General features: G+C 44.3%; 1 protein-coding gene across 2 annotated transcripts in view; it reads right to left on the reverse strand.

Annotated features, from left to right (window-relative positions):
- The window catches only part of NR4A1 (nuclear receptor subfamily 4 group A member 1), a 45,175-nt gene extending 18,143 nt beyond the window's left edge, over window positions 1–27,032 (reverse strand). Inside the window, exon 1 of one of the 2 annotated variants that reach the window (XM_032209883.1) lies at window positions 26,798–27,032. In XM_032209883.1, the coding sequence (XP_032065774.1) occupies window positions 26,798–27,017 (220 nt within the window). In that variant the 5' untranslated portion in view covers window positions 27,018–27,032. Of the gene's footprint in view, window positions 1–7,963; window positions 8,195–26,797 lie in introns of those variants that run through there. The other variant, XM_032209884.1, reaches the window with a different exon arrangement.
- Window positions 27,033–27,752: the final 720 nt, after the last annotated feature.

Here is a 27,752-nt window from a genome sequence, read left to right on the forward strand (position 1 = left end):
TTATGATTGTTGCAGCATCCCCATGGACATGTGATCAAAATTCAGATGCTTGGGATCTGATTTCATGACCTTTGCAGTGCTATAGGGTTACTTGCCTAAGCGGGGGGGGGGTGTTGAGGGATGGGGGTTGGACTAGAAGACCTTCAAGGACCCTTCCAACTCTGTTATTCTACTCCCAAGATCATGCAATCCCCTTTTACAACCTTTTGACAGGAAAAGTCAATGGGGAAGCCAGATTTCCTTAAAAACCCTGCTACTAACTTATCAACTGCAGTGATTCACTTAACAAGTGTGGCAAAACAGGTCATAAAATGGGGCAAAACCCACTTAACGAATGCCTCAAGAACAGAAATTTTGGGCTCAATTGTCGTCGTAAGTCAAGGACTAGTGTAGTATTCTGAAATAGGCAAACATTCTATCAATGTGTTAGGTGGGAAAAAAACCTAGCATATTTCTAGAATTTCCTTATGGTTGGACTGAGGTAACCATCTGTTTACCTAAACAACTTCAAACTTTAAATGACAAGGCTGCCAAGATATTAACACCTGATCAAAGTCCTTAATTGTTCTTGTTTTCCTGCAGTGGCTTGGATTCCCATAGCTTGTTAAAGATTGATTTTGAGATTTCTACTGCCGCTATTTATTCCCTCTTAATTTTACAAACTTGGAACCATCAGCACCCCAAAGTTCTTGAAACAACTTGACCTATGAAAACAAGGTAGAATTTCGTTTGGACTCAGTTACAGATCAGGCCTTTCCCTTAATGGTTTTGAACACCTGAAGTTCAGGTTGGTGAACTAAGGAGCAAAGAAAAGGTATCCTGCTCCCAAATTAAGTTTTTCTTTTATCTTCCCAATCTCAACCTCCTGTACAAAATGCCCAATCCTAGAAACAACAATTCTGTTCTCACCTGCATCACAATCAGTGCAGTTATCAACAACAATAAAAAAAGGAAATGCTATATGTTGCTGCTTGCCAGCACTACAGAGGAAAATACAGCTAAAAAAAGGTTTTGATCATGTTGTTATCCTACTTGATCATCCCACTTCTATCTGATTGTACTCCTTTCTTTGAAGGCAATCCATCTAAATGTCAGCAGCCTCTGACAAGGAACATGAAAACTGAAACTGCTGGGAAGACAGAATCTCAGAGCTTTATAGTGTATTTGAGAATGGCACTTTCCAAAAGAAGAATTATAACTGGAAGCATTAGCCGAGATGGAAGTCAAGTCTGTAGCAGCAATTCTTGTGGCAAAGTGAAAATTGGTCAGGTTCTGTTACCAAAAGCTGCTGCTTTAACAGAGGAAAGAATTACGGGAGGTCGAGACCAGATTCAGCCGGTTCTATCCGGTTCTGGCGAACCAGTAGCGGTGGTGGCGGGAGGCTTCGCACACCCGCCCGGACGCCATCACGTCCCGTTTTTGACGCTCTGCGTATGCGTGGAAGGTCCTGCACCTGTGTGGAAGGTGGCGTATGCGCTCACATTTGCGAACCGGTAGGGAAGTTGATTTCACCCCCGTTTGAGACAAAGAGAATTCCAAGAGATTTTTAAGACTGCACCTTCGAAATAAGGCTATCACCCGTTTCTCAGAGGGACAGGAGCTTCTTTTTAGTAGCTCGGCATGCAAATCTTTACTTGGAAATAATCCTCACTCTGCTAATTAAAATTGATCAAAAATGACAGACCAATCTGGAATTTGGATGGGCAAGAACTGCATCACCCAAGAAGTGGCTATCTGTAGTTTTTGACTTATGAACACAATTGGGATTGGACTTTTGGCCACTAAGCAATGCAGTCATTAAGCAAATCATCATGTGAACAGACCTGATTTTACAACCAGTTTTAATGTGGTCGTTAAGCAAATCCGACTTCCCCAATTGATTTTGCTTGAGGGAAGATTGTAAATGATAATAATTACCTGATCACAAGATGCTACAGCCATCATAAAATGCAAGCCAATTTTCAAGGACCCAAATTGTGATCACACAACCCCGTGGATGGGATAGAAACATTGAGGATAAGAACATATGCCACTTTTCCCAAGTCCATTGTAACTTTGAGCCAGAAGTGAAATCTACTCACTTTGATGCGCAGAGCATCAAAAACAGACGTGATGATGTCCGGGCAGAGCCTGCCACCGAGCGTGCCTGCAAAGGTAAGTAGAACAGCGAGGGGAGGGGGGGAGCCGCCCTGCTACGCGATTTAGGAAATCCTGCTTTCTAAGTAATATAAATTGCCTGTCACAGCTGATCGTGGGAAATACCGGTTCGCCTGAATTGATAGCAGTTTTTTCCTACCAGTTCAGGTGAACTAGTAGCATTTTTTTACTCCCAGTTCAGGCAAATCAGTCGGAACCAGTATCATGTCACCCCTGCTTTGAGCCCTTGTTAAACAAACCGTCATAAGTCAAGGACTACCTGTTTTGAACTTCAATTGAAAAAACAAAAAAATCAAAACCTGAAGCTTGCAGTTTCTTCTCAATTCGTTAAGAGTTGGCAAAAGCGTGTTGATCCCCTTTTTAAATGAATGTGATTCCTATCAAGGATTTTCCCTGTTAATTTGTTTATGTGAATCAATATCCTACTCTAAGCTCCCAAAGAGAAAGTGGCAGAGGGACTACGATTCCCAACCGCTAGGGGATTATGTGTCCCTTGCTGAGTTTTCATCCGAGACAAGGTTTGCATTTTACAGCCCACGCTGGCCAATTCTGCTCAACTTCTCTCCTTAAAAGAAAAGATCTTGTCCACACGTCTTTGGAACCTCATAACCCCCCTGTGCATACCCCCACCCGACGCTATCTGATCTTGTTATTCTGCATTCCTAAAATAGAACTTGGATAGCCAATTGTTAAGGCTTGTTGTGATTTGTTCCAACGTAGCAACAGGTGATACCCAGGGCTCCTCGTAACACAGGATTTATTAGCGTACTCTCCCCAGAGGAAGTTCTGACGTCTGCAAATGCGCGAGAGAGCAGCACATCTCCCTAGGTAATGCAGGACTAGCCTAGGGAGCTCCATTACAGGGGCTGGAATCCTAATCTTAGGTACTGCTGCTGAGCACAAGGGCTGATCGGACAAGCAGATATTTAGCAAGTAGGAAGGATCAACAGTGGGCCTTTTAGCACAAAGCTCGGTGCTGATACTACTCGTGTTATTAGTCCTTAAGTAAGTGTGCAAGCTTTTTAAAAGTCTTATTTCTTTTTAAAGCAGCAATCGTGAATTCTTTTATTCCAGTCTGGACATTTAGTTCTTTGTGATACTGTTCTAATTTGAACTCTTCCCCTCCCCCCATTGCCTTTTTAAAGCCTCCGTGCTAAATCTAACTATACAACAATGACACAGTGATATTTAGTCTACTAGCTCCTGTGGAGAGGGAGAAAAAAAAAGACAGCCCTTGTAAATCAGAATTAAAAGAAAATGGTTTGACTGAGTATACTTACTTTACCCCTGGGCTTGAAGGCATAAATATCAAAGTAAAAGTTAAGAGCAGAGACAAAAGGGCTAAAACGCAGCCTTGGCTCACCCATGGACTGAGAAATCAATTATGGAAATTCATTATGCTCACAATGAAATTGAGCTAATTGAGGTGGAATCTGAGAAAGTTCCATCCTTTTTTTTTGCCAAGAGTCTCCATATGAAAGGTCTCCTTTCCCCACACTTTGCTATTGTCCTAAAAATGTGCATCACCACCGTCTATTAAATCTGAACTCTCCACAGCACTCTGCAACTCACAACAATCAAATGAAGCAATTAAAATAAGGGTTCCTGCTCTGAGAATATGGCATTATTTAAAAAAATGAATTTCTTTGGACAATGGAATAGAGCGTCTAATCATCCACCTGTTTGATATGCAAACGTCTGCAAGAAAGGATACTTCACTGAGCCCCGATGGAGACTGCCTGATTTCTGTACTGATTTGACATTCGAAGCAAAAAAAAAGGGCAGGGAACACACTGCTGGCGAACAGTCCTATAACAGAAGGCTGAATCCACCCAATAATTACCTGGGGAGATAATAACTAGACTACTAGATGTTTCTACCCTCTTCTTGAAAACAGGTGAGTGACTTACTCTCTTATGGGACAGATAGTTTTTCCCACTGTGGCTATAAAGTCTTTTTTAAATGGGATTCAGCAGGAAAGGCATTTGAAGATGCTTCAGCTGCTCTCTTCCTCAGTGCCTGCCTAGCTGTCTAAAAACACTTCCACTTACGCATCTACGGCTGGTGCTCCAAAGAGCCTCACCAGGGAATCATGAGAGAAGAACGAGAATTAACCTCCTTTGTAGCAAAGAACATTGTTGGAAGCACAAGTGTCTCCTTCCCGCAGGCACTGTTGCCATCGCTTTCTCCTCTGTGTATTTCTCTCACAGTCCTCCACTATCTTCCAATGGAAACGGCACGGTGTTGCTATAACGACACACTCACCTCTTTACCCTGCGAGCCGCCCCTTTGGGATCCTTGTTGTTTTAGCGCACAAATGGCTCCTGTAATCACTGTCAAACAGATGCAGCAACAGATGTGCTACTATCCCCCTGTCTGATAGGCAGAGCAGCATTGTTTGCAGAACTTTGCAGCCCCTGCACATCCCCCCACCCCACCCATCATTTGACAGCTTCCGTTTACCTTCCAAGGCTGAGACCAAAACAAAGGCACTCAAGGTAGCAAGGGTGAAGGCTGGCTGGCTGCCCACTGCAATCAGCAGGATGGGACCAGTGACCAAGCACTGCTTGCCTTTGGCTAGCCCCAGAGGGTTGCCCTGGAATAGAAAGGCTGAAATCTCAACCTAATACATCAATTCCTCCCAACACTTAAGAGCTGACAGCTAAGTTCTCTAGAACAATGGCAGCTGTAAACCAATCAGGGGAGAGATATGATTGCTTTTGGAATGGGAAATCTATGTCTTCAAGAGATGGCTGAACTACAATTCCCATCAGCCCAAGACAGCCTGGCCAATAGCAAGGGATCCCGAGAGACAGCCGAAGGGGAAGGTTAGCAAGTCATCCATGCTTTAGGGGAACAGCACAGAAGCCCATCATTATAGTGTTCCACGCAGCCCTACAATTTCCTCCCAATTTGTTGGACTGCATTTAGACTTTAGAGACTGCTCAGGAGCCCCCTCTGCTGTAGAGACGCAGTACAACAGGGACGGATCAACTTCCCAGCAACTGGATTCAGTGCTAATGTAAAAACCACAGAAAGATTCCGAACTCCGTAAGCAAAAACTGGCACCATTCAGCATAAATGACCATGCTGCTTCCAAGAAGAAATACTCAACAGCTTAAGGAAACTTGCAACAGGAACAGACTGTTATTGTCAGTTCGACAATGGGTGGAATTATCTTAAAAGAAGCTTTTCTTGTTGAAAGCTATTTCTTCCAGGCTCAAATGTTCCAAGACTGAATCCACTGTTTGTGCTGAGCCGCATTTGAACAAGGGCAAATGGATTCTGGTATTAGATGTCCAACTCTTCCCTGGTCTACGCAGACCCTTTTCCTGCTTTGCAAGTTTCCTATGCTTTTTAACAGTTGCACATCAAGATATTCAACTGATGCAGCACTCCATACTGTATCAATGGCAGCAGTGAGAAAAACTGCACCTGTCAAGATGTCTGATCTGCAGAAAAGATAATCAACACTACTCAAAAGCTATCAATGGAAGAGGTAAGTGTGGGCTTCATTCCAAAAGACCAACCCCAATGTTGTTTTTGTGCAAGCATAAGCTTTTTAAAAGCTGAAATAACCCAGCTGGCATTTTCCCACTGTCTGTGATCAAACCGTGGAAAATAAAATAATTCACATTTGCCCGCTTTCTGCCTTGACACTAACAATCTACCTTGGTAGAAGGTGTCTTAATGATGACATAATAAAGGCAATTGGGTCTCTTCTTATCACGGTTTCTGTCCTAGGCAGATTCGCTGGAGAGGAAATCCCTTAAAACAGAGCTGGATAAATATGCACAGGATTATGGTATGTAAAACAAATCAAGCTTTTGGGACTGCTGTGATTACCCCACACTTCTCTGTGTAGTTGCTGAGATTATTCTAGGATTCAACCCATTTTATACTTTCCGATTTCCGTCTAGGTTTTCAAACCCCTTACAGTCTAACGTAATGATTCTGGAGTGACCAAGACCACTAAAGAAGGTGCTCACAATGGACAAAGAGAAGACTGTGGCAAAGTGGACTTCTTCACCTTTGAAGTCCGGCGCACAGACTTAGAAACAGGGGGAGCCCGCCACAGCAAAGGCTGCCAGGTGCTCAAACTTGATGCAGCACCTGTCGCTCTGAACATGCCAGGAACTGCAAACCCTCCACCCCCTTGCAAAGCCACATGAAAGCACCAGGCTAGGAGCTTTGCTGATTTATGTCCTTCAACACCTGTGATGGTACCAAGCTGCTCAGCAGATTGACTCACAAACATGAATATGCAGACTCACAAGAAAAAGAGCATCCCTTTGGAGAGGGAAAGTGGGGGGGGGGGAGAGAACATTAGAAAACATTTTTTCAAAGGTGTCCACTTTTTGAAAATATAGAGGGGAATTTCTGCATCTAGGAAAGTAAACGTGCATCTGTGCACACCAACGCACAATGCACATTACCCTCAGATTAACACACACACAAAAAAATGCAAGTATAAGAGGACTAGCTGCAAGCAGAGTGAGAATATGAACCTGGCACAAACAGCTTTTCCCATAGTGATCTTCCAAACAGAGAAAAGACATTTAGAGTTCTTTTCTCAATTTGATATGGGCAGAATCGATATATTTAGCCTGATGAAGTAGTAGTAAAATATCTTCAGATATCTAAGAAGTTAACAGTCTGACCTATTTGTCTCCAAAACATGGCACAATCACCAGGCCTTATGACGAGGCCTCGCACCTGGACGCAAGCACTAGCTGTATAATGTTACTTTCCTTATCAAGCAACAGATCTTTTCATTTCTTAATATCACATTTTTTTTCCTCTAAAAGAGACAACTTCACTTTTGACCAAGTGAGGTGCCCATCCTACACCGACATCACAATCACAGGACATTAAAATGGCAAAATGCATCCAGTCACTGGTACACATCTGCCAGGTCTCCCCACAAGCTCAGCTTACAGCAATTTTGTCCTTTAAAATGCAAATGCAGACTTTGAAAACTGCTTTTGGAAACAAGTGCACCATTATAGTTGCCATCAGCCAAGTCCCCCAGCCAGATCCTCTTGCAACTCAAGCTTCAAAGTACAAATACCCCCTTTTTAAGGAGAAGAAAACCCCTGCCCTTGTAGGATTAGTCCAGTGGTTCATGGTTATGCATTCTGTATACCTTCTTAACCGATACTTTCAAGTTGTCCCATACTACATAGGAAGAGCTAGGCAGGTGACATATGGCAGTTCTAGTAACTTTCTAATGTCTGCAAATCAAAACATGCCTATCTGAAAAATCACGTTGCAGTTCTTACAGTTAAAAGTACGAACAAGCAACAGAAGCCACGGCCGGTTTTTAAAATTCACTCTTCGCGGATAAACTCTACTCTGCAGTTGCAAATATTTCTTCACTTAGCAAACATTTGCTCCCGTTATGTAGAACGGCCCTCCTCACTCTTTACACGTTTTTTTTTTAAAATTTGCAACACATCAGAGGATAAAACGCAACCTCACCCAATTTCCCCCCTCGCCCGCAATCCTCGCAAACTCCCCAACTTTTCAACACGCAGGACCCCGAAACTTCTTTCCCCACTGGCAAGCTCGAATCCCTCGTCTAGGTGTCCTGCGTGAGCAGGGGGGTGGGGTTGGACTAGATGACCTCCAGGGTTTCTTCCCACTCTGTGACTGTTAACTACTACTGTTAACCGACCCGATTAAAATAAAAAAAGCATCCCTCTTGCAATAAAAAAAATATGTCACGTAAGCGCGTCTGCACTTTACAAAAAAAAGCAGACGGGGAAAGGGGGATTAAAGAAGAAGAAAATCAATCCACACCTACCCAAAGGGGCTGAAAACCTCGAGCTGCGGTCTCTTCCACTTTTACATAGGAAGGTGCCGGGGAATGTGTTAAGAAAGCCCAAAGCGCGTCGGGGAAGCGTCGGTCCTCGCTGCCGTCCGCCGCCGCAGATGAAAGCCCGAGATCGGAGCGAAGGGAGCCCGCGCGGGAGCGAGCTGCCTACAGTCTAGACGCCGACTAAGCCACTGGGGCTCACTAGCCCGTGGCAGGAGATTCTCTTAAGCTCTCTGTGACGCAGAGGCAAAGGGGTGGGCAGAGGAGGAGGAGGGGGGGATCCTCTGACGCACGGGGCCCGGCTGCAGCCTTCGCCATACAAGGCGAAAAGGGGCGGAATGTTCCGGCGCCCTCGGAGCGAAGGGGCGGGATCGGAATGTCTGCGCGGGTGACGCACACGGGGTTCCATTGACGCACGCCTAGGAATTGTTTGATCTAAAAATAGCACGAGCTACCCCCCCATCCCACCCCTTCCCGGCTAAAAATAGCCTTTTCCTAAGCAAGGATCGAAAAAGGGGGGGGGGGGTAAAAGAGAGGAAGAGGAGAAAAGAAAAGAGTGTCATAGGAAGAACCAAAAAAGAAAAAAAAGGAGGGGCGTTGGGGGAGAAAGCACCGGAGCAGAAAGGTCCCAGGGACGGAAATGGGAAGCGAAGGATCGCCAAGCGAAGGAGGGCTCGGGGTGCGGGAAAGAGCCCGTTTGCTCACTTTCCGTGCAAGCTGAGAAAACGGCTCGTCTAGCCCGACCGGGGGGGGGGGGAGGGTGTTGGACTAGATGACCTGTAAAGTCCCCTCCAACTCTTGTTTATCTGTAATCTGCAAAATTGTGGGGATTTTGAGCAACCGGTGCTCCAGTGCTAAAATAAGAAGTCGAAAGGGGAAAGTGCTGAGCACGGCCGCCCCAAGTGAGGCTGCAAACCCTTTATGGCTTTAATGGCCTCGAGCAGTCCCTGCACCCCAGCCACGTCCTTGCTCGATTCGCTCGTTTCCGTCGACGGCTGGTTCCGATCCACCGCGACCCTTGCGGACCTCGAGGGAGGGAGAGTTCACAGCGTGGCTCGCCTTCTGTACAACTGGAGCCTTGTCCCAAAAGTGTGGGGTTTTTTCTTCCCCAGGAGGCAACTGGACTTTCTTCAGAGCTGAAGAAGCTTCTTGGATGAGGAGCGAAACGTCTTCAAAAGAAAAAAAACCAAGAAAGTCCAGTTGCCTCTTGAAAGAAAAAGCACCTTTGGACAATATGACCTGAATGACTGACAATCTCTATAGATTTCTTGAGCTTGCCTTTCCATTTCCCAGTCCACTCCTTTCAAAGTAAGTCTCTTCTCTCATTCTTATGCCCAGGTTACTCTCCGATACCCTTGCAAGCCTCGAGACTTTAGAAAAAGTGCAGAGAAGAGCATCAGGATGATTAGGGCGTGACCCGACAAAAGCGCGAACGTCAAAAGCGCGCCGACAAAACCGTGGGGCTAAAAACCGCGATGTCAAAAGCGCGCCGACAACAGCGCGCCGACAGAAGCGCGATTTAAGTTAAGGTAAGGTTTAGGGTTAGGTTTAGGATTAGGTTTAGGGTTAGGTTTAGGTTTAGGGTTATTTTAGGGTTAGGTTACAGCGCGCTTCTGTTGGTGCGCTGTTGTCGGCGCGCTTCAGTGCTCATTCGTCGGCGCGGTTTGTCACCGCGGTTTAGTCAGGCGCGCTTTTGTCGTTCGTGCATTTGTGGTGGAACCGATTAGGGGACTGGAGACTAAGAAGGTTGCAGGAACTGGGCATGGCTAGTCTAGTGAAGAGAAGGACCAGGGGAGACATGACAGCAGTGTTCCAATATTTGAGGGACTGCCACAGAGAGGAGGAGATCAAGCTATTTCCAAAGCACCCGAAGGCCAGACAAGGAATAATGGATGGAAACTGATCAAGGAGAGATTCAACTAGAAACAAGGAGGAATTTTCTGACAGTTAGAACAATCAACCAATGGAACAGAAGTTGCCTTCGGAAGTCTGGGGAGCTTCATCACTTGAGACTTTCAAGAGAGATTGGACTACCATTTGTCAGAAATGGTGTAGGATATCCTGCTTGAGTGGGGGGTTGGACTAGATGACCTATAAGGTCCCTTCCAACTCTGTTAATCTGTAATCTGCAAAGATGTGGGGATTTTGAGCAACCAGTGCTCCAGTGCTAAAGAAGAAAGCTGAAAGTCAAAAAGGGGGGAAATGATGCTGTAACCCTTGAGAAGAGCTCCAGAGGGATATTCCACTTTCTCTCCCTTGAATGAACTGGGGTAAACTTTAATGGGTCTTTCCTGGTCATTGTCTCTGCCTCATTCCCAGAATGGGATCTAAACATTAATTGACCGCTATCAGAATGATGGATGGAGGAAGGGATACCTCCTAGTTTGTCATCCTCCAAAAATGTAAGCAGTACAGTAAAATGCGTTCACTGCTAAGGGGACGGAAGATACTTTTAGTTTTGTTGCTAGAAAATACAGTATACCTATGTAAACTGAAGACAGTTGTGGAAAGGAAACCAATTTGTGTTTCCCTCTCCTGAACGTTACGAAAAAAGTCATGGGAAAAGAGAGCACTGTAAATATTGTTAGGGATGGAGGAACATGCTACCATAAGGCAGAGAGACCACACAGTGTCAACCAGCCTTTTCTAAAACCACCTTTCAGTACCAGAACCCTCCTGTGTTTCTTCCCCCCCACACCCCCACGCACTGCTGCCAGAGTTCTGTCAAAGAAGAAACAAAATAAACAATTGCAAAATGTCTTTGGGTGATAGAACAAGGAGCTCTCTGTCTCGAAGCACCTTTTAATAGTAAGAAAAACAGACTGAAGTGGAAGTGAGAAAATACAGGCAGAAGGTTGTTAATGCAAGTATTCTGACATCTTGACACTCTGCAATAATGTCTAAGCAGGACTACAGCACCAGAAAAATCTATGATGATTCTTTGCTTTTGCTGTCACTGAAAACTGGTAATTTGAAAGGAGAGGATATATAAACTGGAAAATTGGTTTGCAATTCCAATGTTTTACCTTAGTTATTCCTTTTATTCCGCAGCAATAAGCACATAATATAGATCTTTTTTAAAAAGTTCTCTGCCCTGGAAATAAAATAGTGCTAATAGCATCTTCTCTTAAAGACACAGGTAAAATGCCTAAAAACAAAATAAACAGAGGAAGGCCAATGAAAAAGAACCTGCAATCTTGGAATCCATTTTAGCCGGTCATGCATGTACATTTTAAATGCAATTTAATAATATTGGGATATTTTCTGATTATTGCCTTCATAAACTGACATTAAGCAGTCCCTAGACCTGAGTTAATAAATTAAGGTATTTGATAGAGGAAGCTGGCTGAAGCCAAGCTGACCTGCACCTGGACAGTCTATGCAGTGGGGAAATAGTAGAGAACTCACCTGTCGCAGGCTACAAAAGGTAGTTTAATACAAATGCAAATCTATTGTTTTGGCCAAGCTGCAGATTGACTATTTAAAAACTTACATTTTATGGTATAGAATAATTTTGGAGAAGTAAACATGTATAACTTTAGATCACTGTTTTTTCAACCTCCACAACTTTAAGATGTAGGGATTTCAACTTCCAATTCAAATTCCCCAGCCAGCATACTTTAGATAGAATTGTAATCTAATTAAATACATTAGCTGATTTAGTTTAATGGATAATTCACAGTTTTTAAAATGCAGAATACATTTTGGATGCTTCTCTCTTTCAATAAGCATTCGCCTCCAAAATGGTATTGCTTCTGCAAATTTTATGTTTTTTTTAAAGCTTCACAGATGGATACAGCTAGTTGCATCATATTAAATATGGCACTGTAAGTTGAAATATCAATTCCCAAAATGGATTATTGGAAAACATGATAGATAATGATGGCAGGGCCAGCCAAGCGACATAACATATTGTTGTATTATTGCTCTCCCCTTCTCAGGTTTAAACCCGGTGGTACCCCTCAGTCAAGGAGAGGAAATTAGAGACAGGAATGAGACGGGAATAAAAAATTGAAGCCAGTTTCTGTATGTGCTTTTCTGCACCTGTTGCTGCTTAATAGGATTCTCCCTAGGTCTCAATCGTAAATATATTTTAAAATGCATTTCTCTGTCTCTCTCGAGGTCTTCTCAAGAGATTTTCCTCTTCATGTATCTCAGTATTTTCCCAACTCTGGTTTCTTTTCTCTTCCCTGAGCTAATTTTCCAAGTAGTTTAAGATTTCTTCCCAGATTCAGGCTGTGAAACATTTTAAAGACTTCCATTCACCATTGAGTCTTCTGTTCTCAAGACAGCAAACAGAAAGGACATCACCCATGAAATATGTGGAAAAATCAAAAGCTAACTTGAAAGTCATAAAGTGAATGCCACAGACACAGTATATCTTCAAAGGCAAGATCCTAAAAGGTGAAACTGGTTTGTAAATGGAGATTATTGCAACTTTCAGCCCGCCACATGGAACCGGACAGGAGTGAAGAACACTGCAAGAGTGTTATCATTCCCTATTATGGCAGATCTCATTCCCACCACCCCCGCGGCAGACACTACCTCCCACCCTCCCCGAAATTATGCTCCCTCCCTCACCCATCTTTTAATTCATATTACTGCATTATTTATTTATTTTTATTGTTTGAGTATTTTACTATGGTTATTACATTTTTTTAAAATTTTATGTTCGACTATGGTAAGCTGCCAAGGGTAGCCTCATGGCAGGATGGACGCCAAACAAATTTAAACAAATAATAAAATAGTAACACCAATACTGCAAGATTATAATATGGTAGACCCAATGTTGCACATCAAAGAAACCTGTGCTCCTCCTAGTTATATCCTGAAATATTTAGAATCTCTCAAACTATCAAGAATTATGGTCTTTTTTTCTCCACACAAACTATAACCAAAATAATTATTATGCAACACTGGAAGAATAAATCTATACTTGCCTTGCAGCAATGGATAGCTTATTTAACTCTGTTTCTATTAGTTTTCTGTTTTCAACAATAAAAGGTCTCTTAAGGAATTTTGGAGATTTATTTTGTTCACAACATACTTTACTTCACTGCTTTCTCTTCCTTTTAATTTCTGTTATACTGTTAACAAAAGTTTATATTAATTTTCTCTTACTAGATAGCTTTCCTTTTCTAAAGCAACTCTGAAGAAACCCCATACCCAAATAATGCATGAAGCAATATTGTTTTTCTCTCTAGAGATGCTAACTGCTGGGTAATAACTACTTGAAATAAATAGCTGCTGTTAAGCATAAGAACAACAAAAAGCTTGTTATATATATATATAAGTTTCTTACAAACCAGTCTGGCATAGTGGTTTAAGGCAGTGGTCCCAAACTTGGCAACTTTAAGACTTGTGGACTTCAAACTCCTAGAATTCTCTGCTGCTCTGCTGGCTGGAGAATTCTGGAGTTGAAGTCCACAAGTCTTAAAGTTGCCAAGTTTGGGAACCACTGGTTTAAGGCAATAGGCTAGACACTAAGGAATTGTGAGTTCTAGTTCTGCTTTAGGCACAAAACCAATTTGGTGATCTTGGGCAAGCAGTCTCTCAGCTCTAAAACTAATTGTTTATTTTATATTTATTATTTAGTTATATACCCACTCTATTATTTTAGGGACAATTACTCAAGGCGGCAAACATTCACTGCTCATTATTTTCCCACAGCAACAAGAACCGTGTGAGTGACTGCCAAAGGCGGGACCTAGAATTCACGGTCTCCCACTTCTGGCCTGGTGGCTTCAACGCAGTAGGCCAGGGGTTCCAAATACTTGGCAAGCTTGGCAGCTCTGCTGGCTGAGAATTCTGGAGTTGAAGTCCACACGGTCCGTAAAGTTGCCAAGTTGGGAACCACTGCAGTAGGCCAAACTGCCTCTCCCTCATTTCCCTTCGAAAATGTTGCTGAAAAAACGCAGGCAATTGCTGGAGTCAAAACTGACTTGAAGGGAAATTTTTCCTTTTCTGAGAGACAGTTTGGAGTAGCGGTTAAAAGCATCACGACAGAAACTGGGACACAGTGAGTTCTACCTGAGGCATGAAGTCATCTGGGGGACTTTGGGCCAGAACTCTCTCCGCCCTAGATAGAGCAGGCAACCACTTCCAAATATGTTGCCAAGAAAATGGCGGTGAGATGTCGCGGCCGCCACCAGGAGTCAAGGCTGATCTGAAGAAACAAACAACAGAAATGCTCTTGCTGATAGCATTGTCATTTTTTGAGCAAGCATGCTGAGAAACAGGTTGGAAAGAGGCCTGGTGGGAAGGAAACTTAGCTTACTGGCTCAGCAGTTAGATGCAAAAGCCTCTTTGCAGGTTAAGTTCAATCCCTAAAAAAAGTTTGCTCACTTTTGTAGACAAGAGTCTAGCCTCGGTCTAGTCTCCTTCATTCCTCCCCCACCCCACCCTCCAAATTCTCTTGCTCGCTGATACTGTTGCTCTCGGAACGGAATTATGTGCATAAAAGACACCGATAACTCAGCAGCTGGAAGATTGATGGCTTTTCCTATTGTTAAAAATATTTTGGCCTAGACAACCTCTGAGTTTGCTTAAGGCCTCACATTTGTAAAACCGACTGCGTAACGAGATGCGTTTTAAAGACAAGGTTTGAGTCAAAGACCTGGCAAAATTCCCGGAGCAGCTGCTCTGAAGAGGAATGTAACCATCTTTCCAGCACTTCTCAAAGGCTGGGTTGTGTTAAGGGCAAACCCGAACATTTCATGAATGTGGAACTGAGGATGTCCTGTGGAGGATTTAATTTTTTTCTTTTTCCTTTTCATGAGTCTGCTTGGTAAATAGGTTAACTGTGGATTCATGCTTGCAGCAGATATCCATCTGCCTGTTTCTTTACACCAAGTAGCAGCCAACCTTTTAGTCAAACATAATTGCTTTCTGACATGGGCTTGTTTGTTCAGGATAATGTTTTTTAACAGATTAACAGGGACCTTATAGGTCATCTAGTGCAACTCCCCGCTCAAGCAGGACACCCTATATTATTTCTGACAAATGGCAGTTCAATCTCTTCTTGAAAAAATGCTTGGAATTCCATTTAACTATCATTTGAAAAACAAACCACAGTTGGTTGGTTTAAGCCACAAATCATGGCCTGTAAATCACAATGGCTGGATTTGTTTATTTTGCTAAGAGAAAAACCAAAGAAATCATATTTTACCTCAATGTGATGTGCAAAATCTGGGATAGTATGCTAGCTAATGTTCATGGAGCCAAAGCCCTTCTAATAATGAATTAATAGAATATCAACTGGAAAGATTGATTTAGGCCACGAAGCCAACTCCTTCCACAATGCAGAAAGAGTCAATATTCCCTCTCAGACATCCTCCCTTGCTCCTCATATAATCTTGAATTGTTAATGACGACAATTTACGCTGACTGGTGGACAGAGGTGGGTTCCTACCGGTTTGGAGTGCTTCGGTCGAGTGGATAGTAACTCTCCCACCCACGCCACCAAACCAGTTCTATTGGTGGCACTGTAGGTGGCGCCATCTTGGTTTTTTTTCACTACTGTGCATGCGTGAGTAGCGTGCATCAAGTGCGTGCACACGCGTGTCCCTGAGCGAACCGGCAGTATAAAAGAATCCGGAACCCACCCCTGCTGGTGGACAATAGGATTTAGATGTGGATACACTATCTAGTTTTTTGATTTGGGTTATGGGTCAAAATGGAGTGCATATGCCCTCCCGTTGTTCTAGAAAAAGAGCCCCTTGGAAGGAAGCCAAACCTGACGGAAAACAAGAAGCCACAAAAACATTCTGCATATTCACCCCGTCTCCAAACGGTAACAGTGGTTCGGATTCCAGAAGAGAAAATAAAATAGCTTCATAAAAGGCAAAATCAAACTCGGGAGAACCCCCCAAAGGGGTAAATGTCATGGCATACCTTCAGGTGGCTTTAGTAGGAAATTCCACTGAAGTAAATAAGCCTACTTGAAGGTGAACAGCCTTGTGGCTTCCAGCCTCAGCAATGTCTGCGGGGGAGGCAAGAACTTCTTTAGGTGCATGGAAATGTGGCTTGCCACTCAGAGGAGGCAGGGGAAACCCATTTAGATCTCCGGGCCCAGATATCTCCTTTACGATAGTTCAAAGTAATTGACAGAACTGTCAATATGTATCTAACCCCTGGGGTTCCATTCCTTACCAACGTCCTGGAATGAAATGGAAAATCTTGTGTTAAAGCATCACCAGATAAGTAGGAGCAAAACGAAAGGCACAACTTGAATGCAGATCTATAGCCAGCAAACCAACCAACCCAGCTGCCAGTGAAATTATTTAAGACTTGTAGCCCTTGGCCCTAGAGCTGACTTCAAAACCCTTGACAAGACATCTGCTTAAACCTCTGATGAAGGATAGGTTTCTTCTCTGATCTTGAAAGACAGACAGGAAAAAAAAGGCATGCGAGAAGAGAATACAAAATGGAGCCGGTTGAGTGGACCTTGCTCATTGGGCTAAGTTTCTAGGTTTGCACAACACATCGAACTGCAACCAGGGTTCATTCAGCTAAACAGGTTAAGCATATTGTGTGAGCCCACCTAATGAGGGAAAGGAAGGAAGTACAGAAAAGGAAGACTGTTAGAATGAAAGCCTTGGTCTTGCAATCTGCTTTTGGCTCTGCCTGTATCTCCCAAACAAATTCTCTGGTGGGAATGTGGTCCTCACTACAAAACAGATGAATTATGGAAACACGCTTAGCAAAGGCAAACCAACAGAACCTGCAGCAGGTAATTGCAGCCCAGAATGCTAATTCAATTCTAATTCCCCACCTGAGATTTCCCTCCCAAACACACAAATCCTACGTATTATATGTGGTCACTAAATTTGCTGTTCTGTTTATATATTATTTGGTGGACAAACTATATGCATGCTACAACCATTTGCAACCATTTGAAAGAATACAGGAAAGAAAGGGAGGATTTTTCGTAGCAATGGCAACAGTGCTGTGGAAAAACAGACGGCTCTGAAAGCTATCTGACAATGTGTTTAAAACGAAAGCAACTGCAGTTCCACTCAAAGCAAGAAGGCTATTGCTTTACCAGCCAGCAACCCTGATGGAGCAGGTGGCGAGTCCCAAGAGACTGTGCTTTAACATCCTGGCAGCGTCCTGGGCTGCCAATCATATCAAAATCATGTACCCCTCCAACAAGAACCCAGATCTGCAAAGCATTCTGGCACAAGTTGGATCCAAAGGAAAGAGGGTGTGCGAGGACTTACGGTACATTTGCAAGACAACTCTCAGTTTCAGAGTGTTCTCAGCCATATTTTGGAACTGGCTGGCAAAGGTAATAAACACCATTGAATTGCAAGTGCTTTTGGGACAGGCACCAGCAACCATCTCAAAGTCCCTGCCTTACCGTGCCTCTTGCTGGGTTTTGTTGAAAAGGACTTTTATTGAAAAGGACTTCTGGACGAGACCCTTAGCAGCAACAGAGCTAAACAGTGCTTATCAACCACCTGAAAGGATCCAGAAGTGGCATTTGAAAAATATTATCAACCCAGTGCTTAATTAAGAGGGTAAATTTAAATGTTGGGCAACTAGGTTCTTGGATGCATTGTTGATTAAGGACTATTTTCTTTCCCTCTAGACCTCCAATTTTAGCAGGGTAGTAGTAGGTTAAAGATTAGTCCTCTCTGCCTGCATTATTTCATTCCATCCTCCCGAAAGACCAGGGGAAGCACCATTACAAATGATCCCAAGGATTGTTATAAGGGACAGTTATTATAGGAAGACATATCCTATGGGAGGGATGCGACTTTCAACCTGGCCCTGACCAGAGGTGGGATTCAATTTTTTTTACTTCCGGTTCAGTGGGTGTGGCTTGGTGGGCGTGGCTTGGTGGGCGTGGCTTGGTGGGCATGGCAGGGGAAGGATACTGTAAAATCTCCATTTCCTCCTGATCAGCTGGAACTCCGGAGGCAGAGAATAGATACAGGTGGGGCCAGTCAGAGATGGTATTTATTGGTTCTCCGAACTACTCAAAATTTCCACTTCTGGTTCTATAGAACTGCTCAGAACCTGCTGAATACCACCTCTGGTCCTGATTACAACTGGAGGACCTGTGGGAGAAGAGCGCTTCCAGCTGTCAAGATTGCAGACTGCATTATTCACATGGCCTGCTCCTTTTTACCATGTTCTGGCGTTCACAGGTGACTGGATAGATGCACTCAGTTCACCCAGGCCTTGTTTACTTCTGAGTCACTGAGAAAGTTATTTCCTAAGCATTAACCACTCAAAAGCAGTTTCTTCCCTACAAGAAGGGTGATCCCGACTGCCTTTTTCAAAAGCAGCTGTTCTGCCTACTAGCCCTAGTGCCGATTGTATCTGGCTCAACTTAAACACAACCCTGATATAGGATGGGCTTGGAGTTTCAGACAGTCAACCCCCCCACCCCATCCCCTCACTCACTCCTGCCAACAGTCCAGGTGCAGACCAGATTAGTTAGAAGACAAAGTCCTTCTCACTTTCATTCTGGAGTGGAATGTGCCAAGGTGCTTGGAGTTCCTAGCTGGGATTATGGAGACTGATATTCTAGACAGTAACAAATATTTCCAGGGAAGGAAGTCCCTTTGCAGGAAACACAGTGGCTCACTTGGTTGAAGTGCTGCAAAGTGAATAGCAGTTAACAAAGCAAAGAATTTTCTTTTGCAATGCAGGATATTTTTTTTGTCTTTGGAGACCAAAAGATTCTATGGGGATCTAGGATTCATTTCTTCCATGAGAAAAATGCCATGTATAGGATGCTCCTCTTTATATGTGTGTGTGTGTTGTGTGTGTATGTGTATGTGTACATATACTTGTATATACTTATACACACACACACACACACACACACACATATTTTCAGCAACAGGGAGCCACAGCAGAAAGGATGAAAGAGCCACATGCGACTCCAAAGCCGCAGGTTGATGATCCCTGGACTATGTCAATTCCATGTGGGTCCCAACAATAATGTTAGGATGAAGCTTAGAGTTGTTCTTTAGCTTCAACTCTCCATAGGAACAGCTTCTGGGCAGTGCCTAATGTCCTAAAGCAAAGGGAGTATTAAACTTTCTAGTTCCACCTACTCAAATTCTGACCATATTTCTCCAGAAGGCAAGGCATCTTCTCATATTATGCTTCTGACAAACATTATGGTCGGTTCTGACCAAATCCCAGCATGTAATGCTAGTTTTCACTTTAAAGAGAAGAAGCCCCTTAAACTTTTGAGTCTTGCCCAGAAAAAGGGGAAAGATGTTTCTTTCTAATTCTACCAAGAGACGAACGAGGGGTCTTTCCCTATTCTTGACCTTAGATGACTCCTGATTGTTTCAACAGTTTCCGTCACTCTGGACAATGTCAGGTGAAGCCCATGCATCCTGAACTCCTGCCACGACAATTTTTATTGGCAGAAAACCAATACAATAGTAGAGCATCTTTCTTGGCTCAACCCATTAGCCATAGGACAAGGTGTCTGGCAAATCAGCCGGAGAACTGAGTTGGGAGAATCCTTCCAAAAAAAGCAACAGGGGTAAGAGAAAGAAACCAGCTCTGCAAGAAAGGCATTTCTGTTTTGAGAACTCATTTAACATAACTACCTTTTGTTGCCAAATCGGTTCATTTAAATGTCAAGTCCTTCTGTTTGAACAATCCCATTGTTCCTTTTTACATGGTGCCTTTCACAAGCCTTGGACTGCAATCCCCATCATTTTCATTAGGAGTCCAACACCTCTTGAGGGCATCAGAATTATGTATTGATTTGTGGAATATTCCTTGTTCAATTGTGGGTTAAAACTGGTTCTTCTCTTCAGAATGAACGCACCCATCGTCTGTCCCAATAATACTGTGCAGCTTATATAAATGTAAACTTGTCTCCTATTGTTTTCTATATATCTTCCATTGGTTGTAGAGGTTTCAACCAGGGGTGAAATCAACTTACCTTTGCTACCGGTTCGGTAGCAATGTGAGCGTATGTGCGCGCCACTTCTGCACATGTGCAGAGCATCAAAATGGATATAATGACGTCCAGGAGGGTAGGCAAAGCCTGCTACCGAACATGCCTACAATGGTAAGTGAACAGCGAGGGGGGGACGAATCCGCTGTGCCACGCAATTTAGATTAGCTAGAAAGCCGGAAATCCTGCTTTCTAGCTCATATAAATCGTGCGTCACAGCTGACCGTCGGAAAAAACTGGTTTGCCCAAACTGGTACCATTTTTTTTACTATCGGTTCGGGCAAACCAGTCAAACTGGTAGCATTTCACCCCTGATTTCAATTCTTTTCTAAACTGTCAAGGTTAGATGTTCTTTCCCCCCCCAATGAGGACTTTATTGTGGCATCCCACAGGCAGAAATTCACATTTTAATGTGCCCCCTCCTATATTTCCCCTAAATCCTGCCTTGGGCCTTTTTTCTCATACCAGGAAAAGGAGAAGGAACAGCTGTGTGCATGCCCTTTGATTGGTAGTGACAAAAGCTCTCCATCTGGAAGCACAACTGACTTAGAATCAAGCCAAACTCTCCAACGAAAGCTGAATAAAATCATGTTGTTCTTTCCTTTAAAATGCGACATGCCATTTCAAATAAAAACTTAAGCCCAATGGCTAAGAAAAATATTTGAGTTTGGCCAGAATGTTGTAGCTGCAGTTATTTCCAAAGGTTTTTCCTTCTGGAAAGAATGTCTATTATGTCCTCTTTTCCCAAAACAGAAGAGTTGGTGGATGAAACGTGTTCCTCTTGGAAGAAGAACTTCCCTTGAGCAATGTAAAGCCTGTTTTTTGCCCCTTATTCTGTCCCCCTTTTATCAGGTGCAGGTGCAGTGAACACCTTGGGCACCAGCCATCTGGCCTCCTGCCAGCCACAGTGGAGGGATTAATGCCTGCAGCTGGTTCCAATCTACAGAGGCTGGGCTGGGAACTGCTAGTGGAGGTTTGGCAGCCAACATGCTACGCGCACGCATGTTTGTGTTCAGAGGAAGCCAAGCCCACAGGGGCGTCAGACAAAGTGCTAGGAGTGCCCCACCCACTACTGAACGTCAGCAGCTGGACAAGCAAGCCCTCCGCGTCAGCAGCTCTTGAAAGCAGATGCCAGGGGCTGTATGTAGGCCAGGTAGGGAATCCATCTGACATTAAGGAACTTCCCTCGTCAGCCTCTAAAACCACAAATTTCCAGCCAACACTGAGAAGAGAATCCCCAAGCCCCAGTATGGCCAATTCTAAAATAAATAAGGTAAAAATACATTTCAACACACCAAAAGAAATGCTGGCCATGTTTCACTATTTTAATTCCCTAATAAAAAGAGGTTCCTTGCCAAGGGTGAAGGGAGAGCTCCATCAAGCTAAGTGACTTACATGTGGTTTTAGATTAGAGAAGTGTCACTTGTCTATCACTTATGTTAAGGTAAAGGTTCCCCTCGCACATATGTGCTAGTCGTTCCCGACTCTAGGGGCGGTGCTCATCTCCGTTTCAAAGCCGAAGAGCCAGCGCTGTCCAAAGATATCTCCATGGTCATGTGGCCGGCATGATTAAATGCTGAAGGTGCACGGAACGCTGTTACCTTCCCACCAAAGGTGGTCCCTATTTTTCTACTTGCATTTTTATGTGCTTTTGAACTGCTAGGTTGGCAGAAGCTGGGGCAAGTAACGGGAGCTCACTCCGTTATGCACCACTAGGGATTCGAACCACTGAACTGCCGACCTTTCTGATCAACAAGCTCAATGTCTTAGCCACTGAGCCCCTAATCACTTATGTTAGTCTGTTTTTAAAGCTGGAGTGTAAATACAATCTTATAAATATCAGAAATCATCTTATGGGAATTGGCACTGAGGGGACCCTATCAGTTATGACATCAAAATCTCTATATACCATTTAACAAGCAGGTTCCTCTTAATGAATGATTTTTGTTGTTAAGTAGAGCAAAGTGGGATGGGTGCATACAGGTGCATTCCACTGTTGAAAATAAATATTAATGGCTTGGAGATACCTTACCCTTCCATCCTTGCCTTCAGTGAAATAGTTATTGTATATCTTTAAAAAAAGATATTTTATGGTGGACATATCCAAACATTTAATCTCAAATGGCAAGGGTAGAAGCAACAGCTGCAATCTATGCTGTTCTTTATCCTTTGTGCTAAGTTATAATGTAGACAAACCCAAATGCTGTAAATAATAGATTATAGATTAGCTCTAAGTATAAGTCAGGCTTATGACAATCAACAAACAATTAAAATGAACTATGACTAGAACCAGCTGCATGACTTCGGCCAATCACTTACTCTCAGCCCTAGGAAGGAGGCAATGACAAATCACTTCTGAAAAACCTTGCTAAGAAAACTGTAGGGACTTGTCCAGGCCATCTCTGAGAATTGGACACGCTTGAACGGGAGGAAAAAAATGACCAGAGAAACCTGTGACTTTAGTTTAAAGATCCATCTACAACCCATAATTTCTTAGCATTCTGAAGTCTGAGTGTATAATTCTCACTTAACAATTTCCAGTAAGATTAATAAAGCAGAGTGACAGAATTTTGAGTATTTGTTACTTTAGTCAATGCATTCAAAACAGCTATAATGCTTATTAATAAATCTATATATATGTAAGCAAAATACCACTCACGCATCATCACGAAATCTCCAGAACTGCAAAGTCTACAACTTGAATTTGGCACGTATGTTCCTCTAAGGCTTCTAGGTGCCCGCTAATAAAGGATTTTTTGACATGTCCATCAGATCATTAGTCTTTTTTTATTAGTAATTAATATGCTCTGATGCTAAGGAGTTCTACTCCCCCTCCCCACCTGAAAAGAACTCTGTTCCAACTGCCAGTTGCCTCACATTCCGTTACCTCAGTTCAAACTGGCAGATGTTCCACTCCTTCATTCAGGAGCCGTCTGGGACTCCTTACAGTACTAAACGTTGGTACCTCACCAAAATGTCTATGCCATCCACCTATGGAACTCTTCTGGACTCAAGGCGGCAGGCGTGACATTCCCTTATGTCTTTCAATCTCCAACTACCACTGAGCCAACAGATTGTGAACCAAATTTCTCCTGCATAGCCCGAATACATAGTTTCATCACGAAACATGGGTATCCAGCTAGTTAACTAATATTGTCAAAAGGCATTTCACAGGAAATAGCCATGTTAAAAGACATTATAAGCTTACTGCTAAGTTCTAATTTCAGCCGTAACTATTTCACTGGACAAGCTTGATTTCTTAGCCACAAGGATTATGGATTGCATGTTTTAACATTAAAGAAAAGCATATAGTAATCACACCAAAAGAGGAAGCTCACATTAAGCTTACCTAGGATGACTACAGGAGCAGTTAACACACCCAGCCTGACTGACATCTCAAGCAGACTGTTAGCTAGATGGATGGCATGGTAAGAAAAGTGGAGTGCTCAGAACTATTACATAAAAGGGATTCTGTCCTTTGAAGCAGTGCCAAGATCTCAACCGGAGCCACGTGGCAATTAGAACTGCAATTCCAGCAAGAGAAACAAGCTGCACTCTAAAAAGATGTCTAGCTTGTCAATCAAACTACACACTCTCCTCTCCAGCACCACACATGCACATACACCCCCACACACACATCAGTGACATTTAAAGACTACAAGCCTGAGCCCACACATATGACTCTGTCCAAGTGAATTCAGCAGGACTTCCTTCCAAGTAAATGTCTTAATTTAAATGCCAATTAATTGGCTTAATTCAGGAGTGAATGCCATGAAACAAAAGTAGCTTTACTTCCAGAAGGCAAAGAGGAAAGCTGTTTTAAGAAAGTGTTTTACTGCCCTCGCCAAGGACATCACTCTCTGAAGTATTTAGAATGTATCACAACCTGATTCTTGATGATCTAACACAAAGTGTGCTTATGCAATAAGTTCATGATGTATAAACAAAGAATTTGATTTAGGGGCACTTAGTTCATCCCAAAGACTACATAAACCTATTTATTGTGTATGCTAATTACTCCATTCATACAAGTAGCCAGGGGTGGGACTGAAAAGTTTTAGCAACCGGTTCTCTGCCCGTTCATGATAGGTGGGCGTGGCCATGGGGGGATGGCCTACTTGGCCTCCTGCACCAAGACGGGGGGGGTAGAGGGTGGGGTTTCGCTCTCCCCAGTCTTTGGAGGCTTTTCTTGAGCCTCCGGGAGGGCGAAAACAGCCTCTCCCGGGTCCAGAGGTCCTCCGGAAGCTGGAAACAGGTCCTTTTCCGGACTTCTGGAACTTCCAGGAGGCCCCCTTTTTCGCTCTCCTCAGGCTCCAGAGGCTTTCCCTCGAGCCTATGGGAGGGCGAAAATGACCTCCCTCAGGCTCTGGAGACCATTTTTTGCCCTCCCAGAGTCTCCATGCAGGCCCTGCACATACCTAGCATGATGAACAGGCTGCATGGAGACTCCTTAGAGGGAGGGGAGGTGTGGGCAGGGCCAGCCTGTCCTTCTAACTACCGGTTCAATGAACCAGTTGCAAAATTAGCATCCAGTTCGCCTGAACTGGTCAGAACCAGCTGACTCTCATCCCTGCAAGTAGCCCCCAGCAGGGTCTTACAAGTCTCTTTGTCTAAACCAGGGTGTCAAATTCACATTGTCACAACCGTGTCATGTGATGCATTGAGACTTTTTTTCCCTTTGCTAAACCGGGCATGGCCACTGCGTGACGCATCCAGCCTCTGGCCGGGGGTTTGACAGCCCTGGTCTAAACTCTACTCAAGGGGTGCTGGGTGACTAACAGACTGCCCAACCATATTTAATTCACTAAACTCATTTGTAGGAAAGGGAGAAATGAAACCTCCTCCCTTCTCAGCAGAATAATTTTGGAGCAATCTTCTTCAAGTTTGGATGAGGTCTGGGCTCTGCAGGCTTCAAAGGAAAAGAAAATGGGCACCGAAGTCTATAGCAGAGCATTTTTTAAGAAATTAGATCCCAACCCATGGGCTTCCATCAGCATAATTCAGCCAAGACCTATGATCTTATCAAGTCCCGAAGATGCAATGCCACCAAAGCTTCCAGATAATTCTAATGCCACAATTCAGTAGGTAGGTATTGCATTGGGGAAGGCTATTCTAATCACTAAAAGCCCCAAAGAACAAAGCTGATGTGTAAAGATCCAGCCAGGTGCCCTTCTAAGGATTAAGGTGCGGGAAATCCAGCAGATGTCTTCTCACGATTCCCTAAATAGCAAAAGCACCCATAAAATGTCTGTAGAGATTCTCAGTCATCCAGGTCGACTTACAACAGTTCATTTAACAACCGTTCAAAAATTACAGCAACACTGAAAAAAAGTAAATTTATGACCGTTGTTCACAGTTACGACCTTTGAAGCATCCCCATTGTCACGTGATCAAAATTCGGATGCTTGGCAACTGGTTCGTACTTCTGACCGTCGCTGTGTCCCAAACTCATGTGATCCCCTTTTGCGACCTTCTGACAAGCAAAGTCAATGGAGAAGCCAGATTCACTTAACAGGCAGGTTACTAACTGATCAACGTCAGCGATTCACTTAACAACTGTGGCAAGGAAGGTCTCATAAAAAGGGGCAAAATTCGCTTAACAAATGTCTCACTTAACAACAGAAATGTTGGGCTCAGTCGCCGTCGTAAGTCGAGGACTAGCTGTAGCTGTCTCAAAAGTGCTTTTTCAAAAGGCAACTGGGCCCCATTTTGGATAGAGAAGATCCTTGGTTTGAAAGAGTGCAAAAGAGGGCATTTATGTTAACATTGAGCAGCTCCCCCTCAACACCACCTATGTCCAGCCTACAACAGATAGTGTCAAGAAAAACCCACAACAATTACACCCTGAGGGCAAAGACAAACCCACACAGAGAATACTAAGGGACCAGTTGAGTGGTAGTAATACAATCCTTCCATTATCTTCTCAGAACCCATCCTTCCATCCCCCACCACTCAGCCTCCTGTCCTCTCCCAGTCCTAGGTCCCATCGCAACTGATAAAGTTTCTTGGAGAAGAAACGAAACCTTTGGTTCTTCTTTCTCGAAGTCTGTAGAGATTCTCAGTCATCCAGGTCATGGTTGTCCCCAAGGTGCTTTTTTCCGGAGGCAACTGGACTTCCTTGTTTTTTCCCCCTTTGAAGACTTTTCGCTTCTCATATATAAATCCTTCCATTCCGCACTATCCTGTCAGAGCTGAAGAAGCTTCTTGGATGAGAAGCGAAACGTCTTCAAAGAAAAAAAAACACCAAGAAAGTCCAGTTGCCTCCTGAAAAAGCACCTTTGGGTTCTTACTCGAAGGGGGGAAAAAACAACAACCACCACCTGGTCCAAACATCTTTTGAAAAAACACTTTTGCCCACCCATAAAAACCACCCAGCCATCCTAAGCAAGAATTCCTCAGCTCGAAGGTATCACTGGTCATCCTAGGTGGCTCAGTGGCTGAGACCCTGAGCTTGTCTATCAGAAAGGTCTCGGCAGTTGGGGCGGTTTGAATCCCTAGTACAGGTCTCCTGCGTGAGCAGGGGGTTGGACTAGATGACCTCCAAGATCCCTTCCAACCCTGTTATTGTTTACATCCACGCCAGCCCACCCAAGAGGGTCTCAGGGTTGTAAGAACGAGGAGAGAGACCAGGCGGCTCCCTGCTTGGCTACTCTGCATTTTCAAAAGCCTTCCCACGAAGAGGGTACCAACTTTCCACCCGCGGAAGTTTGGCGCCGCCCCGAAGGCTTTAAAAGGACTGAGGAAATCCGGATGATTCGGGAGCACAAAGGGGGGCTTGGATTTCCGACAGGCTGGTGGGCTTAAAAGGGGTGTGTGGTGACCACGCCGGGAGGGAAGGATCGCGGGTGACGGGCATCGCCCGGGCGCGCATCCCCACTTCTCACCTGCTGCATGTCCTTCTCCATCGCCGTCCACGCAGCTCCGGTTCTCGCCGGGGAAAACGGCCCGGATGCGGCCTCCGGGGCCGTGACCTCCCCGGGCATTGTGAGCCGGGCCAGCCAGCCGGTCGTCCCGTTCGCCCACTTCCACGCCGAAGATGACAACCAGCCCCCTGCCGCCGTCACCGCCACCGCCAGGCGCTCTCACCCGAGCTGCTCTCCCCATCCGCCCGCGGCTTTATTTTCTTGCAAACTCCGCCCTTTCAGCCCCGGCCAGGAAGGAGTCTCCGTGACGTCCAAGGCCAGACCCGATTGACGTCGTCGGAATCCCAGCCATCAATGGGGGCTAAAAATAGACGCCTCCGAGCCCAAAATACACGCCCTGATGCGCGCAGCGGCTCCCCTCCTCGAGCGCCCTCCGCTCTCCCCCCCCAGCAAGAATCCGCGGCGAGTGGAAAACAACAAAAAAAGGCTTTCCCATTTCCGAGCTGGCCCTGAGGCCAAAGAGGTGGGCTGCCCGGGTTGACGAGGCCGCCGTGGGAGGATGGCGCTGTCGTGAGCGTGACGTTCCTGTCGCCTGGTTAGATCCAAGGAGTCAGATTTCGTTTCTTCGGGGGCTTCCCCTCCAATATGAGCAGGGAGGGGAGGAGAGGAAAATGCCTTCCGTTATGCAATTGTCCGAGGAAGAGCTGAGGCGATCTCGAAACTATTCTTTTTTATTTGACTTGGTTTGTCAAACATGTACAAGATAAACAGGTCTAAGTATCAACATGGACATGAACAATGAATGGGGACAGTAGGACAGGGGACGGTGGGCACGCTGGTGAGCTTAGGCATGACCCTCCGTGACATGGTACCGTGTTTCCCTGAAAATAAGACAGGGTCTTATTTTCTTTTGACCCCCGAAATAAGTGCTTGGCCTTATTTTCCAGGAGGTCTTATTATTTTTGAGGTGCAGGAG

The sequence above is a fragment of the Thamnophis elegans genome, chromosome 2 (genome assembly GCF_009769535.1).
Source record: "Thamnophis elegans isolate rThaEle1 chromosome 2, rThaEle1.pri, whole genome shotgun sequence".
Lineage (NCBI taxonomy): Eukaryota > Metazoa > Chordata > Lepidosauria > Squamata > Colubridae > Thamnophis > Thamnophis elegans.